This window comes from Cebidichthys violaceus, unplaced genomic scaffold (genome assembly GCF_023349555.1).
Source record: "Cebidichthys violaceus isolate CVI_PGR_0920_01 unplaced genomic scaffold, fCebVio1.0.p SCAF_9, whole genome shotgun sequence".
Taxonomy (NCBI): Eukaryota; Metazoa; Chordata; class Actinopteri; order Perciformes; family Stichaeidae; genus Cebidichthys; species Cebidichthys violaceus.
In genome coordinates, this window is record NW_027176975.1 from 3,736,273 (window position 1) to 3,756,993 (window position 20,721).

At 45.2% G+C, this 20,721-nt stretch overlaps 1 protein-coding gene across 2 annotated transcripts in view; it reads left to right on the forward strand.

The window, feature by feature from the left end:
• Nucleotides 1–20,721, forward strand: part of LOC137867403 (dmX-like protein 1) — a 48,172-nt gene that overhangs the window by 20,850 nt on the left and 6,601 nt on the right. The window contains exons 22-45 of one of the 2 annotated variants that reach the window (XM_068703981.1): nt 36–222; nt 315–425; nt 1,183–1,352; nt 1,517–1,614; nt 1,864–2,029; nt 3,200–3,328; nt 3,465–3,603; nt 4,198–4,982; nt 5,583–5,681; nt 6,124–6,306; nt 7,742–7,945; nt 8,327–8,403; nt 11,405–11,526; nt 11,692–11,949; nt 12,351–12,544; nt 12,778–12,920; nt 13,270–13,355; nt 13,475–13,676; nt 14,217–14,334; nt 14,720–14,782; nt 17,485–17,571; nt 18,549–18,667; nt 19,038–19,185; nt 20,504–20,564. In XM_068703981.1, coding sequence (XP_068560082.1) covers nt 36–222; nt 315–425; nt 1,183–1,352; nt 1,517–1,614; nt 1,864–2,029; nt 3,200–3,328; nt 3,465–3,603; nt 4,198–4,982; nt 5,583–5,681; nt 6,124–6,306; nt 7,742–7,945; nt 8,327–8,403; nt 11,405–11,526; nt 11,692–11,949; nt 12,351–12,544; nt 12,778–12,920; nt 13,270–13,355; nt 13,475–13,676; nt 14,217–14,334; nt 14,720–14,782; nt 17,485–17,571; nt 18,549–18,667; nt 19,038–19,185; nt 20,504–20,564 — 3,949 coding nt within the window. The remainder of the gene's footprint in view (nt 1–35; nt 223–314; nt 426–1,182; nt 1,353–1,516; nt 1,615–1,863; nt 2,030–3,199; nt 3,329–3,464; nt 3,604–4,197; nt 4,983–5,582; nt 5,682–6,123; nt 6,307–7,741; nt 7,946–8,326; nt 8,404–11,404; nt 11,527–11,691; nt 11,950–12,350; nt 12,545–12,777; nt 12,921–13,269; nt 13,356–13,474; nt 13,677–14,216; nt 14,335–14,719; nt 14,783–17,484; nt 17,572–18,548; nt 18,668–19,037; nt 19,186–20,503; nt 20,565–20,721) is intronic. The other variant, XM_068703982.1, reaches the window with a different exon arrangement.

The following is a 20,721-nucleotide window of genomic DNA, read 5'->3' on the forward strand; positions in this document are numbered from 1 at the left end:
CAGACTGTCCTCCGTCTGGTTCCCTGTCTCTCTAGGTTATTGACCTGTCCCAGTACAGTCCGACATACTTTGGTCCAGAACACGCTCAGGTTCTGTCCAGTCAACTCCTTCATTCCAGTTTGCCGGGCTTAACCCGTACGGAGCAGATGTCTCTCATGGCGCTGGCTGACACCATCGCTACCACAAGCACTGACCTCAAGGACAGCCAGGGCAAAAGCAAAGGTACCGCTAGGGGAAATAAAACCATCGAATAAGATGCTCTTCCAATGGATCGGTCAACTAGCAACAAGAGCTTTCTGTCCTTCGCTGCCCAGGTGGAGAGACGCTGGACGAGTGCGGTCTGAAGTTCTTGCTGGCCGTCAGACTCCACACCTTCCTCTCTACCTCGCTGCCTCCGGCACACCGAGCACAGCTGCTGCGGCAAGGTACGGTCGTCTTCCAGCTGCTTTTCATTGGGAGCATTCCACAGCTGGCTCAAATGAGCAGGAAAACACCGTAACACTCAGCTCACTGTACAGGGCCAAGCCAACAAGACTAAAATGAATGAACGTCCCTCAAAATTGGCACACTTTTATCCCTAAGGCGTTTATTTTATTTTCACCCTTATATCATCTTGCGAGACTTAATGCGAGTTTCCACCTGAGGAGCCGTCTCCCCCGCACTCCTTTTCAGATATAGCTCCAGTTAACAGGCCAGTAACTCTATAAAGACCTCTAAAGCTACAAAGATGGAGGGTTACTGATGGTCTCACTTGTGCATTTCTGACAGTAAAGGTGTCGGCGAGAGAACAACAAGCCTCGGTCTATTCATCATCCTCAACTATTGCAGTAAAGTCACCCTTGAGCAAAGCACTTACTCTGTGTTTGCAGCCGTAGAACTCCTCAGCGGACGGCAATACGACGCCGCAGCTGGAAGAGGCGGCTCGCTGTCGACTAAGTGGCCACACTCTGTGTGCTCTACCTAAATGAATAATGAGTTAATATAAAGGGCTTTTTGACAAGTCGGAAATAATCATAATCACGGTGCTTTTTCTTCTCAATAAAGTTACACCAGCGATTGTCCGACGAATAAGAATTTGGTCAGACGAGAGCACGTGTTTACATACCGCACAGCGTTGACATTCTCCCTATGAGATACAGAACATTCCCCGTTTCAACACGCGTCTGTTTCTTCTCTCTGCAGGCCTGTCGACGTGTCACTACGCCTGGGCCTTCCACTCCGAGGCCGAAGAGGAGCTGCTGAACATGCTGCCCGCCCTACAGAAGGGAGAGCCCACCTGGCCAGAGCTGCGCTCCATGGGCGTGGGCTGGTGGCTGCGCAGCACCAACAAGCTGCGCAGGTGTATTGAGAAGGTGAGGCGGCTAATTAGGTCGGTTAGTTTTCACGATCAATTTAGAAAAGTGACCCGGGGGCCAGTTGCGCTACTCCCTCAAATTACCCATAAAGCGACAACTTGTTCTGTGGATAAAACTGTAAAGGCTGAAAAAGCATTTTGTTACCGCTTCGTCTTTGTCAGGTTGCCAAGAAGTCTTTACAAAAAAACAACGATCCTCTGGATGCAGCTATATTTTACCTCGCACTGAAGAAAAAGGCAGTGGTCTGGGGATTGTACAGGTGAGGCAAAACTGACACTTTGCATGTGAAATACCCACACAGTCATCTAAATATTTACACCCACCCTTAACCAAGATTAGTTCCATCACGTTTGCTGAAAAGCAATGACACAAGTGTTGTTTTGAATTCTCTCTCTCTCTCTCTCTCTCTCTCTCTCTCTCTCTCTCTCTCTCTCTCTCTCTCTCTCTCTCTCTCTCTCTCTCTCTCTCTCTCTCTCTCTCTCTCCCCTCCCTCCCTCCCTCCCTCCAGGTCTCAGAGGAATGCCAAAATGACAGAGTTTTTCCGCAACAACTTCAGCGAGGACCGGTGGAGGAAAGCGGCATTGAAAAATGCGTTTTCTCTGCTGGGAAAGCAGCGGTTCCAGCATTCTGCAGCCTTCTTCCTTCTCGCCGGCTCCCTTAAGGACGCCGTGGAGGCAAGTGGAAAACAGACATGACACACTGTTTGCGAGAAGCACTTGTTCTTTCAAACTGCAAGTGCCACTTGTCAGCCTGCTAAAAACCTAAGTTGGAAACCTTGCTTTCAGCATGAGTAATGTCAAGTGCGGCTCATTTTTATTTATAACATTTCTGTAGCGTTGGAGGCGTGTCCTTTTTTTCATAATCAAGAGCCGTGTTTGATGATATAGCACAAGCAGCGAAGGCACATCCACAAAAGAACAAACCAGATCTCGCCACCAACATTCCAGTAGCGTGCGCTAACCTTTTTATTATTGATACGGCTCAATAGATTCCCACAGTGGTGTCTTTGTCGAGAGCTTTTAGCACAATGCACTGAAGAATTATTGATGTTGGCACTTGACTCTTGGGTTGTGCTGTCTTTCCTTCTTTTTTTTGTGAGAAGTTTCAATAGCATGTCGTTACATTTATGAAGCAGCAGCAGCAGCAGCAACAGCAGCAGCAGCAGCAGCGTTCTCGCTGACACCAGCAACTACCGCTATTCTATGACGTCGATGCGTAAACTTGTACATTCACGCTTGATTCTTAGAACGGCTGATGCAGTTTGTAAGGATGTCTAAATAAGCGTTAGCATTTCTGCCATCTGTCGGGGTTAAGCCACAGAAAGCACACGGCGCTCCATCATTTTTTTTTTTTTTTTTTTTGCTCGCATATCAAGAGGGCTGCTTCACCTTTTAGTCATCAAGGTTATCTCTGTTTAGAAAGTCCCTGAAGCAATGAGTCACATTATTTCATCTGTGCGAGTAACTGGAGCTTTTCTAAGCGTTTAATGGAAATGAGCGTCACCCAGGCAAAGGGCTATCATTGACTTTGTTTTGTCTCTCAGGCTGGGAGGGAGCCTCATTGAAATGCACCTCACAGCCTGACAAGTTGGGAGCAACTATCTACAAACTCAGAGACTTTTATTATTCCCACTTTCCTTCCCTGCCGACAGATAAACAAACAAGAAAGCTGCAACTTCACGCGATCATTTTGTCCACCTGGATAACTGTGTGTCAAGAATATACATCATTTTTGTCTGCTTATGTCTCGCCTTTTCTCGCCCCATTCGGTCCTGAGGCAATGGCTCAGAAAGCATTTTTAAATGATAACTGACTGTGATATCTTGCTTTATTTTCCTCTTCCAGGTGTGTATAGACAAAATGCAGGACCTACAGCTTGCCCTGGTGATCTCCAGATTGTACGAGTCTGAGTTTGAGACGGCGTCCACCTACAAAAAGATCCTCCAGAGACATGTTCTGGGACAAGACAAACAGGTTGACAGTTTGTGTACAGCCTCCACAGGCTGCTGCTTTGTACCGTTTTCATCAAGCCACTCAAGAGTTGTTTGACTCTCCTATTAACACACTGCAGAAACTAGAATGAGACATCGTGATTCTCTGTATTTTGCAGATTCAAGCCCACAAGGACCCGTTCCTGCGCAGCATGGCTCACTGGGTCCTGGAGGACTACAGCAGAGCCCTGGACTCTCTACTTGAGCAGCCGGTGAACAGCCCCAGCTCTGGGTCCACTGAGAGCAAATGTGATGCCGGTAGGTCTGCAGTGCTCTCATTACTGTTATTATTATTTTTTTACCTCCTATGCAAAGGTGAAAGTTAAGGTTCCAGGATCATTGATTGCCACTCTGCCAACACCAGGGTACACACAACAAAATGCCAATTGTAGCCTAATCCATTGAGACTACACACGAAAGATTTGAACCCCAAATAAGTCAAAATAACAATGACAAAGTGGAAGTTCCCCCCTGGGACAAGTCCACTGTCAGAAGCCTTTAAAATAGCTCAATACCTTGTTCACTTTATGGACATTTCAGGCCCAACAAATGCAGCATTGCAAGTAAAAACGGAGATTTGAATCCAGCTTTTCCAAATACTATTTTTGGTCCTTTTTTAAGTATGTGAAATTGTAAAAAGTGATTGCAGCATATAATGGACACACTAGATCATCTAAATGAAGACACTGTACAAGGCTTGCCTTACGAATAGATGAACTGAACTTAATATGAACCTCCATTTTGACTCCAGAGGCCAACCGGTCCCAGATTAACATCCCTGAGCTCCATGCGTTTCATAAATGATGTTCTCAAAGCACGTCCCGAATGCTTTCTCTTTTGCATCCGTGACAGGCTCCTCTTCGGTGTCTACATGTAACCCCGAGGTCTTCAACTTTTACACCTACCTTCGAACCCACCCGCTCCTCCTCCGTCGCCATTTTGCCTCCTCGGACAAGGCTAAAGTTGGACTGACGGCTGAGGGTCGCAGGGCCGACTCCATTAGCCTGGAGGAGAGGAGACTGTTTTTCACAGCGGCATACGCACACCTGCAGGCTGGCTGCCCCATGCTAGCGCTTGAAGTCCTCTCCAAGATGCCCAAAGTCCGCAAGCATTCCGAGCTGCCCAACCAGACGGATACGGTCACGCCGGCTGAACTTAGCGTCGGGAGCAAGAGCGGACGAACGTCGAACGCCGGTTGGTCTCAGCCGGCTCTGAACGGCTACGAGTCAGACGGACACAGCTTATCCAACAGCCATTCGGATTCGGTGTTGAGTTTTGACTGGAGCCAGCAGTCGCTGACGCATACGGACGAGCCCCTGGAGCTGAAGTGGGACAGTGACAAAGATGGAGAGGAAGAGGAGGAGGAAGATGATGAGGATGAAGAAGAAGAAACAAAAAATGTAGACGGCAGCAGTGTGTTCCAGGATGCCACGTCGCCGCTAATGGAGACGGTGACGGGGGACGACAGTGAGGACTGCAATGACTTCCTGGCTCCGTCTGATGACATCTTGGCGGCCCAGCTGAAGTTCACGGCCTGCCTGAAGATCATGACCAATGAGCTCCGGACGCTGTCCACCGGTTATGAACTGGATGGAGGGAAGCTACGTTGCCAGCTCTACCAGTGGTTGGAGAGAGAGGTAATTTGCAGCACACATTTACAGAGTTAACGTTCAAATCCGTCATTTTTGTAAATGGACATTGTTTAAAATATCCATTTGTCTGGCTGCACCCTTGAGTTCACTCAATAAAACTTTTATGACTTGCATAACTCCCACACATCTCTTCTGTCTCTGTGTTCACTGTTTCAAGATTGTGTCTCTGAGAGTGCATTGCGTCAGTGTACATAAACATCAAGTTTGTCTTAAAGCCAGTCCAGTAGTTTTCTCTTCTTAAATTGTTTGTCTTTCCCCGTTTGACAATTTTGGTGCAATGTTTTGCTTTCCCCTCCCACACACACACGCAGGATGAATTCCTTCATGATAAATTGATTGTAACTATATATATATATATATATATATATATATATATATATATATATATATATATATATATATATATATATATATATATATATATATATATATATATATATATATATATATATATATATATATATATATATATATATATATATATATATATATATATATATATATATATATATATATATATATATATATATATATATATATATATATATATATATATATATATATATTTAATTCTGTTTAACGCAGGTGGTGGCTCTCCAGCGTTGCTGCAGCTACAAGCCCTGCTTGCCAGAGCTGTCTGTCCAGGGCGATGCCCCCGTTTCTGGGTTGGTGGAGGAGGAACAGGTGGGTGGAGATAGCTGGCAGCTTCTAGATCTGTCAGATGTTCATGATGAAAAATCGCTGCAACCCAACACCGTGCTGTGTGTGTGTGTGTGTGTGTGTGTGTGTGTGTGTGTGTGTGTGTGTGTGTGTGTGTGTGTGTGTGTGTTTTGACACGGTGTGAAAAATTGTATATTGAAAAGATTGTTGCTCCCTTTTTTTTCCCTGTGAATATCTCAACATCTTCCAACATGCCGCTGTGAAATAACCTGATATATCAGTTTCAGCATTAATATATACATACGCTTGTGCAGTACACTCGTGCATTTACAGACCCATTAGTTTATTATTGTTGACGGAACAGATTAATGTTAATTTTTTGTATAGCGTGGTTGTCTCGAGGCCTGTTGATTAATTTGTCTTTATAACTAATAAAGTTCAAAATGTTTGTTTTTTTTCCTTCCAGCCCGGCAGTCCTCGTGGTGACAGCCATCACGGCGACAGCCAGAGGAGCAGGAGACACTGGCTGCAGAGTAACCAGCCTTTACTGAGGATGTTTCTGAGCTACTGCAGCCTGCATGGCTCCCACGGTGGAGGACTGGCCTCTGTGCGCATGGAGCTCATACTACTGCTTCAGGAGTCTCACCAGGTAATTGCAACATGCAGAGATGCAGCCTCCAGTATGTGGCTCGGTATCAGATATATATATATGTATGTATGTATATATATATATATGTATGTATGTATGTATGTATATATATATATGTGTGTGTGTGTGTGTGTGTGTGTGTGTGTGTGTGTGTGTGTATGTATATGTGTATATATATGTATATATATATATATGTATATATATGTATATATATATATATATATATATATATATATATATGTATATGTATATATATGTATATATATGTATATATATATATATATGTGTATATATATATATATATATACACATATACATACATACACACATGCATTTGGTCAGGAGAGACTTGGCGTTTAATGTTCCACCGGGGAGAAATTATGGGCATGCAGGTCAAAATACCAAAACGTCAAAATACCACAACATGGACTTCAGTGGGTTTTAAAGTGGGCGATACAAACACGAGCATTTTTGATCATTCCGGTGGTGGTGAACAGGTTTGTTAGCTTGCAGGTTTGTTAGATGCCGATATCCATCTGTGTTTATCACAACTCCAAGTTCCTTTGAGCAGCTGCAGACACGTTTGACTGAAAGTCAACAGTTGGCACAGTCTGACCAGATGAAGTCCGGTTTGTGTTTGTCACACACACACACACACACACACACACACACACACACACACACACACACACACACACACACACACACAGACTCACTTTTTTTGGTGCACTGGCGATCACACCTCCAGCAATGAGCTGGCAGGTTGTGCCGATTCTCCGTTCTCCTGAGGGGAGCTCCTGCCTTAGGCGGACTATTCAAAGGTTGAGTCAAATTTTTAGGAGGTAAACAACTCAATGAGCCGGCGTGGAAACAATGTTCTCGAATGTTAGCGCAGTCGACCAGCACTGGGTGTTCCGTCTACTCCCTCACTTTGATTTTGAAATGTGTTTCTTTTGTCCCAGCTCTGGTCCCACGGTTGTCAAATCTCTCCATTGTTATCGAGGAAAAATATCCGTATTTTCCCTTTTTTGTCTTAACCTCAGACGGCCTGTAGAGCTTCTGTTAAGGCGGTTTGTGACAACTGAATGTGATTCATCAAGCGTGACAAACATAAGCCTGTGGTATTTTTTTACACACACAGACACAGACACACAGACACAGACTCATGTTCAGGGATCTGGTAAACAAACACAATACCATGCGCCCCTTTGTTGTCGTCTCTTTAAATGACATTCACTGAAAGAAAACATCAGGCACTCTTAAGTACGGGATCACGTATGACATATTCGGGCTCTGGAAAAGTCTCTCGTCTCTCAGATCAAAGCATCGCCTCTCATTTCCCGTGTCACGACGGTATGTTCCTTCATTGGTGCGTCTGTTCGTTAGCGTACCTGCTGTCACGACTGAAGTTTCTCTTTTGATTTCTCCCCAACAGGACGACTCCACTCAGCCGGCGGCGGCGGCGGTGCCGGCGCCATGCTGTCAGCCGGCATCTATTCCTCTCCTGATGGCTTGCACGGCCAACGTAAAGACGGTGGTGGCCAATCCCATCGTCTACCTGACCAACCTGGCTCATGACATCTTGGAGACCATCAATTCGCTCGACTCACCTCCGTATCCGGATGTGGTTAACAATGAGGTACGGCAGTCTCTGGTCTCCTGCATGAATATTTAAAAAAAATGTTTTTGAGACAGTTGATTAGAGCCTGGATATACGTTGTTTTTATCCGGTGGGATCTGATGGATGATAATGGCTTATTGCAGATATATTGGTCTTAGTATATATGTCAGCAAATAGCTAAGGAGAAATTTGCATTACATATGTGTTAAAGATATGTTTGAGCTGGTGAAGAAACTGGGACACCATGTTCCACTCGGTACAACCATTTTTTAAAAGAAACAAATTGTTCATGTTAGAAAAAGTTGTGTATCAATAATTAACAAATGGACATGTAGTGTTCATTTTCGATTGTGTTCCTGCACCTGAAACATGTTTTGGTTTTTTTTTGCCTTGTTTCAGATCTATGTGATGCACACATTGGCTGCCTCCCTGTCAGCCTGTATATATCAGTGTCTGTGTGATGGACACACCCACAGGTACGTGGATTTAAAGTTGTTGTTTTTTTTTTAGGTACGGTGTGTGTAGGATTTGACCACAACTAGCTGTTTTATCATCTTTGCCAGGACTGCTTCACAAAGTGACATCATCAGCAGCGTCATAGTGAACAAACCTCGAGCTATTGTCAAGCCATCCATTCCTTAGCAATAATTTTGGGATCTAGGGAAATGAATCTGAAGGGAAATGAATCTGATATATATATATATATATATGTATATATATATATATATATATATATATATATAGATATAGATATAGATAGATAGATAGATAGATAGATAGATAGATAGATATAGATATATCTCTCTCCCTTTTACCCACGGTTTGAAAAACAATGCTTTCATTCAGCCCGACTCAAAGGGATTTGAGTTCAGAGCGGGTTTCTACATTGCAGCATCTCTCTCTGAGCAAGCTTCTTTAATTCTTTATGTGACTTCAAGCGATGCTTATCTTTGATACAACTTTTTTCAGTTTTCCCACCACATTCACCTTGACACGACTCCATTAACAACACTAGCCGCCACTGGATTATTCATCTATCAGGAGTGATTTGACTTTGTTTTCCTGTTCTCAGCATTAACATTTAAAAGACAAAACGCCAGCAACAAAAAAAAAAAAGAGTGTGTGTGTGTGTGTGTGTGTGTGTGTGTGTGTGTGTGTGTGTGTGTGTGTGTGTGTGTGTGTGTGTGTGTGTGTGTGTGTGTGTGTGTGTGTGTGTGTGTGTGTGTGTGTGTGTGTGTGTGTGTGTGGACTTATTGGAGCAGAATAATAAGATAAGGGGGAAGGGACATGACTACTGGTGGTAACCAAGTAAGAGGGTAATGCACACATACATCTTAAGTCAAACACTACAAATGTAAAACCAAAGTGGAAAAATGCTTTTAAAGAAGCCGGTTTTTATGGAAAATCATCTGAGCACTTTTTTATGGCAGGGGACGACATCCGGGGTCTGAAGAGTGAAGCCAAAGTTGAAGTTGCATTGCTTCTAATGTACAGCAGGGGGCGACTCCTCTGGTTGCGTAAAGCAGTCTGATTGTATCGATGGCTGCCTTGTGATTGACAGGTCTTCGAACTTGAACCCTTTTCACATAAAAGTTCGTTGTAACATTTTTTTCGCCCAAAAGTGTCGGTTTGTACTTGGCTCCTCCCTCTCGTGCCACTGGTTGCAAACAAGATGGCAAAAAAAACAAAACAAAAAAAAAACAAACCGCTAAACTCGAGGCTTCACACCACGTTGACTTTGTCCACTTGATATATACAGTCTATGGCTTTAGGCTGCTTCTTACCAAGCAGTGCAGCGATGTGATTTAAGACATGGGAAGAGACGAACGTGTTGGAAGTTTGCAAAACAAAAATATGTCTGTTTTGATCTCGTTGGAAATGATTTATGAGAGCCGCAAGGCTTCCGTTTGTCATTCTTATTGTAAATACTTAATCAGATTTTTGGATTTGACAGATGGGTTGGAACATTGCTTATTTACGACACGTGTGTGTGTGTGTGTGTGTGTGTGTGTGTGTGTGTGTGTGTGTGTGTGTGTGTGTGTGTGTGTGTGTGTGTGTGTGTGTGTGTGTGTGTATTTGGCCTACAGCTGTGTGACTTCCTGTCATGGTTCTGCCAGATTGCTTGGTGTTGTACACAATAAAAAAGAAATAAAAAAATGTTTTGATGCTCGACCAGACTGGGACCTTTTTAAAGCCACAGTGCTGTGGCCAGATTTAGAAAATTCATTAGTCCTCCAGAGCGGGACTACTGGCCTCTGGATTTCAAACCTCACACAACTCAAAGCAATGTGATGAAATGAGCACTTTTGTAATTTCCTTATCTGCCATTTTCTTTACACACACACACACACACACACACACACACACACACACACTCACACTCACTCTCACACACAGCTATCTATCACATACTGTTGGGAGTGGATCAGCCCAACTAAATTAGCAAGGCTATTTCTAATTTAACACCGTCTTTGTTATGGTAATTATGATATAAACTCTCCTGGTTTGATGTGTGTGTGTGTGTGTGTGTGTGTGTGTGTGTGTGTGTGTGTGTGTGTTAGAGGGTATTTCAGGATGTAGGTTGCGGGGGTTGACAGTGTTTTGACACATGTTCTGCTCCTTTCTCTCACTCTGTCATCATGTGAACTTCAGTTTCATTTAGTTAACCGTTAAGAAAACACCTCTCCGGTACATCCATGAAGAGCTTTCTGTACACTTGCAGTGCTGTGTGGGACATTGTGGATTGAATTGGTGTGCATTAAGACCACAGAGACGACCAATCCTCCATCCGAATGATTCTGCTTTAAATCTTTTTGATGTGAAGTCTTCTTCTTTTTTATTTATTTTTTTGCAGAAGCTTAAAAGGGGACTTGCAGTGTTGGATGTTACACTTCATAGACTCCCTGGTGTTCTAAGCATCCCATATTCTCTGTAAAAAATGTTCTCTGCTACCATCCAAGTTTGTTTTTTTGTTTTTTTGCGTTGAAAAGCATCTTGACATAAGAACTCGAGTTCTGATGCTTTCGTCAACATAAAGCGGCATGAGTTGCAAATCTCGAAGATCTCAGTTTGGTTGTCTTGAGCGACAATAAAGCGGTAATTGCAGAGCTGTTGTTGGATCTCACGTCCCACAGATCCAAACGGTGTCAAGAATTCCCGGGAATGTCGCCAGAGACATCCCGTTTGTAACACTGCAAATGCACGGGCGTCCATTCTTTGAGATTACTACTTTAATAAACACATAAACAGGTAGTTAACCTGAGAGGCAGCCCATAAGTAGCGTCATATCCTGACAGAGCTTGGCAGAAACATCACAGAATTCATCCCAAACTTAAAACATTGAGACATATTATATATATATATTTATTCACACCTACTTTCCCTATTTTATTTCACTTTTCACTCCCAGCGTTTCCCGTTTAATCCGTGCCCTGGCACTGACTGTGCGTGGTTGCTTTTTCCTTCTGTGTCCCACAGCCATGTGAACCATTTCACAGGAATCGTGTATCAGAGCGTGTTGCTGTCTCAGAAGCAGCCGCTCAGAACTGTCAGCATGGATGAGGCTGTTCAGCCCAACACTTCCCCTGCACAGTGGCCAGGTAACTCGGACCCGAACCAAGTAGTCAACAAAGCTGCCTTCTCAATAGAGGACGGGAATGATGTGTGTGTATATATACATTTATTTAATTCATTTTGAATGCTTCTTGAACAGCTGTTTGTCTCTCTCTTCCCCTGCTGTTCCCGCTTGCCATCCCTCTCTCCAGGTATCGCCTCTCTGATCCGCCTGTTGAGCTCGGCGGGCGAGGAGAGCCAGCCGGGCTTAACTGTGCTGCTCTGCGAGATCCTGACCGCCGTCTTCCTCAGCCTGTTTGTTCACGGCATGGCCACTCACTCCAGCAACGAGCTGTTTCGCATCGTGGCCCACCCCCTCAACAGCAAGCTCTGGGTGGCGGTGTTCGGAGGAGGCGCCCGGACCCCCGTCATCGAGAAACCCAGCAGCCCCGCGAGAACACCCCCACCAGGTTGGAAGGGATTAGAGCGGCCCGTCTAGTTTCCTTTTCTGCCAGTCTGCCTGAGTGGCCGTCTCTCTCTGTGGGGTTCTCTTTTGGAGGTGACCCAGTAAGCTAAATCGAATCGGCTCTGCTAAATTTATTGGGTTCTAGTCTGTAGGTCAGAGTGAAATCCATCAAGGTATTAGTGTAGGAGCTGTTTACCTCACGATCTGCACTAGTCCCTCACGGTTGGCAGAGGAAACCTGATGTAATGCAACTGTAACACGTCTGCATTTGAAAATTTTTGAACTACAGTTTTTAGAAATATATTTTAAGGAAGATGTTGCAATAGAGTGGGGTTAAGGGTGTGATGGAAGCTGAAATCATAGATGCAGCAATTTATCAAAACGCTTTCTCTCGACCCCCCCCAGCCTCACCGAGCGGCTCGGACAGGAAGTCCAGACTGTTCAGGCTCCGGTCGTCACGCAGTGGATCCAGGGAGGAGTCTGGGGAGGGCCCATCCAGTCCCAGGCACGGCCCTGTGGTGGAGCAAGAAGCTGCCTCCATCTTTAAAGAACGATTCGTCCCCCCGGAGCTCAGCATTTGGGATTACTTCATCGCCAAGGTAACCTGGTAAAACATTACCCCCTAGTTCATCCTGAGTGTTTTGACTTTTCATTGGGGATAATGTTTCACATGCAGGGTTCATTCATATTTTTGTGTGTGTGTGTGTGTGTGTGTGTGTGTGTGTGTGTGTGTGTGTGTGTGTGTGTGTGTGTGTGTGTGTGTGTGTGTGTGTGTGTGTGTCCGTGTGTGTGTCCGTGTGTGTGTCCGTGTGTGTCCGTCTCCGTCTTTTAGCCTTCGCTGCCACCATCAGAAGACAGAGTTGAATATGACTCGGAGGAGAGCCAGGACAGCCAAGAGGAAGATGATTACGATTACGAAGATGCGTTTGACCCCAGCTCGCCGCAAAGAGAGCATTCCAACCACAACTCCTACAGGTAAACCACACACACACACACACACACACACACACACACACACACACACACACACACACACACACATATGCGCGGCACCGAGTGGATGTTGACTGCAGAGTGACTCATCTTCACCTGAATTCATGTCGAGTGAACGCCGCCTGTGTTTACAGCTGTTTCTGTCTTTCCATTGATCTCGTATTCTGTTTCACTGACTCTAAACTGTGCTCAACACACTTTTTATTCCCCCTAGTCTTTTTTCCCAAAAGGAGCTTTGGACCCATTAAAAGTGTTTATGCTCAGAATTGTAAATCTGACTCCCCCCCCCCCCCCCCCCCCCTCTCTCTCTCTCTCTCTCTCTCTCTCTCAGTTGGTGTTTGATGCGACTGGCTATGGTTCAGCTTGTGTTGGTCAACCTCAAGTCCTTCTACCCGATGGCAGGATATGATCTATTAGGTGAGCTCTAAAATACTCGGCGCACAGCGCTCCACACTAAGGATGCGGTCGAGTGCCGGGCCTCTTTCTCCCTGCCTGCCTTCGCTGATCTACCCGTCTCTTGTTCCTGCCTGAAACAGATCTGCCCGTGGGCTCTCCTCTTTGTCACGCTGTGCTGAAGACGCTGCAGCGATGGGAGCAGGTGCTGCAGAAAAGGCTGGAGATCTTCGGGGGCCCCCCTTCCAAGTACATCGCCGGCCCCCTCCAGGATGAAACCGCCGCGCCGGGCCCCGCCCTGCTCAGACACAAGGCCTTGTTTGAACCGTCCAACACCCCGTTCAGGTACCGCCGTGAGCTGCGGATCAGTAGAACAAGTGAACGCTTTTTAAATGTTTTATTTTTATTTAAGTAGACTTTAGACAGAGCTGTTGACTTCTCCTTTATATCGCTTCAAGTCTACAGAGAGACCCTTTAGCTTTTAAACATCATGAATAAGTGATGCTGTTCAATTGATTACAGTTTAGCCTTCAGCACCAGATTTATCTGTAAGACACATTCACACCAGAAAAATGTGTTTAGAAATTGTTTCTCAAGATCTCCACAGATTCAAACTTGTTTCCCTCATTTGATGTAACCCCCTATTGATTTCCTCACAGCCCGTACAGTAGTACAGTACGCACTGTAGGGATTTGCTGTAAGTGCATTTGATGCGGGGGTTTTTTTTGCCTTAAGCGCCAAATATGTGGAGTTTTCAGATCAGCGCCAATCGCACAAATCCGAAACGATATCTTCCAGCGCAGTCCGTTCCGCTCCGGTGAACTGATGCTGCTTACTTTAATGAGATGTGTTTGCGTTGTTGTTGTTGTTGTTGTTGTTTTCCAGGACCGGCCACCATGCTGCGCTGCCGGTGAAGCGTCTCTGGCAGTTTCTGGTCAAGCAGGAGGAAGTGCAGGAGACGTTCATCAGGAACATTTTCACCAAGAAACGGGACCCGAACGAGGTACGCCGGGCCGGGCCTTCTGCATGAGCTGTCTCCGTGTTGCACAGCGAGTACATTGTGTTAATTGTCCCAGAATAACACATTAACTATCTATTGCTATGATAAAAAAAAAAAAATCCACCACATGTTCATGTATTTACTCCAAGGCAAAGTGTTGCGTTTTTTTTTTTTTTTTGTTCTGCATGACAACCCTATGTATCGTTACCACCTCCGGTTGCATGTTGATGCTTTTTATTTGACTCCAATAATTACAACCTGTTTGATTAACGGCACAATAATTCAGTTTCTGTGTGTGTTTGACTGCATGGTTCATTCCTGGTTGTTGTTGTTGTTGTATGTTGTGTGTGTGTCTTTTGTTCCTGTGCTGCTTCCCCAATCATTTAAGTCGGGTGAGGACCAGACTGACAATATGAAATGTTCAGGGACGGAGGAGACGGGAAGCAATCAGGTACTGCTGCTTCACAATAATTGTGACTTTTGAAATCGGGGAGGGATGGCGCACCAAATCTCAGTTCACACAGAATTGTGAAGAACTAAAGCTGTAATTTGATTCTATCCTTCCTCTCGTTAACTTATTCTTTGATCAGACACTGACTTCAGAAGTGAACGTACGGAGTCGGCGCTGATATTTGAAAGCCTCAGAGGTGGGATAGACGTTTTTGCGATAGACTCCTGAGGATTTTAATTATTTGTTTTCTATAATATCATTAAAAAAACATAACTTAAACATCTCTGCAGTTGCTGCATGATTGTGTCATGCAGCAAAATATATTTGCAAAAAATATTATTGCAAAAGAATAATTTATAAATGTATTTACCGGCGATGATGGACCAAAGCGTCGCTCTTAAAGCTGTTGTCAATATCGCATCAAAATCAAGTTTCATTAATCGTGGAAGCTAAACGTGTCATTAATATGTTCACATGTTTAACGGTGCATCCCTGCTCTCTGAAAACTCTGAACAAACGCTTTTATTATTAACGACGGCACTTCTGATTCGTCAAGACCCACGCTTATGCATTATTGCACTTGAAACCTTATGAAACATGCCGTCGCCGTGCTGCAGTGTGAGAGGCACCGTTGATTAGCTATGAGAGCATTGCACATCATCGACTCGCCTCCTTCAGTAGAATAGTAAATGCGGCCCGTCACATATAATCTAAGAAACATTCAAAAAAATTGCGATCTTGACAGAGTTACAGTACGCGGACTGTCCCGGTTCCGTGTTTGACATTAATCTCACACTTCAGACGTCTAAATATCCATGTGAATGGGAGCCATGAATCTCAAATCGCGCCGTACGTCGACTCTTCATCGAGGTTTCTAATCTTCTCTCTCTCTCTCTCTCTCTCTCTCTCTCTCTCTCTCTCTTTCTCTTTCTCTCTCTGTCTCTCTGTCTCTCTCTCTCTCTCTCTCTGTCTCTCTCTCTCTCTCTGTCTCTCTCTGTCTCTCTCTCTGTCTCTCTCTCTCTGTCTTTCTCTCTCTGTGTCTTTCTCTCTGTCTCTCTGTCTCTCTCTGTGTCTTTCTCTCTGTCTCTCTCTCTCTGTCTCTCTCTGTCTCTCTCTCTGTCTCTCTCTGTGTCTTTCTCTCTGTGTCTTTCTCTCTGTCTCTCTCTCTGTCTCTCTCTCTCTCTCTCTGTCTCTCTCTGTGTCTTTCTCTCTGTCTCTCTCTCTGTCTCTCTCTCTCTCTCTCTCTCTCTCTCTGTCTCTCTCTCTGTCTTTCTCTCTGTCTCTCTCTCTCTGTCTCTCTCTCTCTGTCTCTCTGTGTCTCTCTCTCTCTCTCTCTCTCTCTCTCTCTCTGTCTCTCTCTGTCTCTCTGTCTCTGTCTCTCTCTCTCTCTCTCTCTCTCTCTCTCTCTCTCTGCAAGCTGCCATGTTGCAGCGACTCCATTTGGCTCGCCGTTAATTAACCCAGTCTCTCGGAGGACGAGCTATGAAGCTGAATAGCTTCTGATTAACGGCCACACACGAAAATGGCAAACCACCATATTTAGATTCCTGCCAAGTCCAACTTTAACTTTATTCCATCTGACAGAAAGAGACGTGGTCTTTTCCCCTTGAATGGACCTCAGTAAAGACTTTAATTCAATCTCATGCATCAAAAAGGATGCCGGTCTCATTTTTTTTGAGTTGCATCAAAATCTTCCATCTCTATACAACATGCGTAGCTACAGCGTAGCCTACTCTGCTGCTGCATCGTCCCGTAGGACCTCTATGGCGCGGTGTGTGTGTGTGTGTGTGCTTGATCGTTGCGCTTGTCGTGGCGGGAAATGAAGAGAAGAGACGGGAGTTCTTGGAGTAGCAACCAGCGGGAAGTGTTTTAATGAGCACAAGGCAACATTCAACGAAATCCAACGTATCAGTTATTACAGCTTACCCTTATAGTCTAATTCACCCCTCCTTAAGTCACTTTCCACCAATCGGATCAGTCGGCCGAATCGCATAAACAAAGCATTCCTGGCATCCCTTGCCTAATGCCTAGTTTGGTCAAGTTCTTTCGAGACCATTATACCAAAACATGTTGACAGGATGTTCTGTTCGTTAGCCGGGAAATAATTGGGAGTTCCCGGACGCCACGACCTATCACTCTCAGGCCGCTGGCACTCATATTTTCTAAGAAACATTTGTTTATTCAACTGGATTGAGATATCAGAATCAGGCCGTGGCTTTAGTTTAATTCTAAGTTATATGATGATTTTCTTCAACACGCTCATGCTGTACAGTGGCACTACGGCGGTTACGTCGGTGGCCGTGGTTCACAGGGTGGCCTCTCCTAACCGCTGAAGGCAAGACAAACTAACGCCGACGTAAGAGTGCACACATCACAGCGAAGAGTCGGTTTAGCTTAAGCTCGACGTCAGCAAACGCCTCGTTCATCGACCCCTGTGATGGATCTCGTCAGCCAGCTCATTGGTTCTGTAGCATGAAGGGAAATGGACTGTAGCTGATGTTATGGCTGCTATTTGTCTGCAAGAAATGTTTACCAACGTATAAACTATAATGACTTGAATCCCCATGGTAGTGAATTTTGTGTGTGTGTGTGTGTGTGTGTGTGTGTGTGTGTGTGTGTGTGTGTGTGTGTGTGTGTGTGTGTGTGTGTGTGTGTGTGTGTGTGTGTGTGTGTGTGTGTGTGTGTGTGTGTGTCTTGTGCAGACTGGGTCAGATCTGGGCTCCCCCGGAGGAAAGGCACGCATCATCCACAAGGAGTCTGACATCATCACGGCCTTCGCCATCAACAAGGTACAACTCTTTTACACAGACGTCACTGAACAGCGTGATGCGTACAAGATGTATTGACACGATATCACAAGCCGCAGACTGTCCACCTGCAGTGTAAAGTATATGAGAAACACTTTAAAGCTGCTCTCATCAATATTCACTAGTTGTGACGAAACCCACCGGGGAGAATCGCGCCTCTCTCTCTCTCGTCGTTTTGGTTTTCTCGAATCATAACTTCACCGCTTCGGTTCGGCTTTACGGCTCTCGTCGATCTCGTTTCCAGCCGCAGCTGTTTCTAGCGAGGGGGGGGGGGGAGCTGACTGAGAAAGTTGGCGCCTAGTCAAACACAGCGGAGCATTTAGCAGCTCAGGAGTGTGTGTGGAGACCAAAACCAGAGCTAACGGGAGACTGAATACTGACCGAAAACTCTCGCCAGAAACACAAAAATCGACGTTTAATGTTCGCTTGATGTGTAGAAAGGCAACGTTTTGCCAATTTGATCTCAAAAGATGATGATATGCGAGTGGAAAAACAAAATCGGTTAATACAGCTGTAAGTAGTGTAAGAGCTGTGCACGGTAACTTTACATATGTAACCAAATCTAAAGACGTGACGAAAGCTTTTATGAAACATTAATGTCAAGTCATTCGCTTCCCTTTGACCAACATATTCACAGCACAACATTTAAATTCCTAACGAGTATTACATTATTTTGGTTATCGTCGCTGCTTTGATGCTGTTGAGTGTTTTCTTTGTTTGATATGCGAAGAGCTTCGCCGCTTGAACAGCTATTTATTTAAAGGGGAGCAGCGGTGCCGGTGATCAAAGGAAGGTTGCACCTCAGGTCATTATTAAAGTTGGATGGTGTGTGTTTTTGTGACCACAGGCAGAATAGAGTCGCATTAAAGCCTCGCTCTATTCCCCCCCCCTCACCCTTCTCCTCTCTCTGTCACCCGCCTCGCCGTTTCCCTCACTTCCTGTCTCCGTTTGCCTCCCAGGCAAACCGTAATTGTTTAGTCATGGCCTCCACCCATGACATTCAGGAGCTGGACGTGTCGTCCATCTTGGCCACGCAGATCTTGACATGGATCGATGACGATGACGCAGAAGTCAAAGGGTAAGAGACCTGTGTGTGTGTGTGTGTGTGTGTGTGTGTGTGTGTGTGTGTGTGTGTGTGTGTGTGTGTGTGTGTGTGTGTGTGTGTGTGTGTGTGTGTGTGTGTGTGTGTGTGTGTGTGTGTGTGTGTGTGTGTGTTTTTTGAATGTGCGGCATAATCTGTGTGTGGCCTCTCCTTTATGAGGTGTCATCACAGCTGTATCACACAGCTGGGTCACTTCCTCTCAGTACGCGTTGTTATCATTGTCCTCCATACTCTGTTACAGTTTCTCTATAAACGCACAAAACAATGCTGGCATACTAGCGGTTGTCTCAGATCCACCGTTGTGTGTTTTGAAGATGAATACCTAACTACCGTTCCGTCTCCGCAGTGTCGGCGGCGACGACTTCCTGGTGGTCCACGCGCGCGACGACTTCGCCGCCCTCCACGGCACCACGCCGTACACTCACAGCAGCCCCGGCACGCCCATCAACATGCCGTGGCTGGGCGGAGTGCAGACGGGCCGGGGCGCAGCCGTGGTGAGCTCTAGACCTGGAGGGAGGGAGGGAGGGAGGGGGAGAGAGAGAGAGAGAGAGAGAGAGAGAGAGAGAGAGAGAGAGAGAGAGAGAGGAGAGAGAGAGAGAGAGAGAGAGAGAGAGAGAGAGAGAGAGAGAGAGAGAGAGAGAGAGAGAGATTTGTATAGCACATTTCAACAAGAAGGCAAGTCAAAGTGCTTCACATAAAACCATTAAAAGCATCAAAACATAATGCAAAAGAAAAGGAGATTTAAAAACAATTAAGAACATTCATTCAAAACAGTCATTAAAACACTAAAAAGCTAAAAACAGAATAATAGTTGCAGTGCAGTTTAAGGATAGATAGATAGATAGATAGATAGATAGATAGATAGATAGATATACATCTCTATACACTCAGTGACTATTGCCCAGGGTTTTCTCTACTCTTCTCTGCTTTGATTGATGCTGTCTGCTGCTCTGGATCTGCCCTTCCTTGTGCTCAAAGCAAAAAAAAAAAAAATCCTCAAAGCAGTTTAAATTACTCCAATTAATAATTCATCATCTCGGTCTGGACTCAGTTTGCCAAAAAGCACCGCGGCCGCTTAACACTAGCTTCCCTCGTTGACTCACAAAGGAACAAAGATGTCGCCGACAGCTCGTTCAACACCAGCACAAAACAACCCCCCCCCCCCTCCCCCCCTTATCGTGTTTTACGCTCGTTTGCGGCGGAGACGTCTTTTTAAAAAGCGGGATTACCGAGCAGAGGAGCTCGGCGTTGGCGGCGGGAGATTGATTTTATTCCGGCGGTAGCGGAGTCGTCTTTTGATTGGAGTCAGTTGTTGAGGTCATGTTTCGTTGGCGTTAACCAGCGCGCTCGTTGCTCTCGATATGCATACTGGACAGTAAGAGCCCACTCTGCATCTTAATTATTGTTTTTTCCAACCAGTCAAGGCGGCGTGCACAAGGTCGGAGCAGAATGCATTGAGAGACGACGATAAACACAAATGCTTGGCAGGCTGTTACTGGAACTCCCGGCATAGAGACACTATGTTAAGAGGATTTATTCTATATACGCTGACGGAGCTACAGATGAGCCCCTTCCAGGCATGCACCTTGTTAAGTCGACGTTTACGGCGCTTTTTGACATTTACATAAAAGTTAATGACGACCCATTAGTAACGAGCCGTTAGTTTAACAGATGTGCTCTATGTGTTTAACCGTCCACGGCTACATAGTTCCCCGTCGTAAAGAATGTAGCGTAATGAAGAATCTGCGTTGTTGTTTTCAACTGTTGTTCTTCTCCTCCTCCTCCTCCTCCTCTTCACTTTCCTTCTGCCAGATGATCAAGAGGAACATCAACAATGTGAGGAGAATGACCTCCCATCCCACACTGCCTTACTGTAAGTACCGCTCCATGTCTGTCGGTAGATTAAAGGTTGCTATCCAGACATCATGTTCCTCATATTAAAAATAAAAACGAGCCTTCAGGGGATGATTACATCACCCCAAAAGTTTCTCATATGTAGAACTTCAGAAAGTGTCAACGTTTTTTTTTTT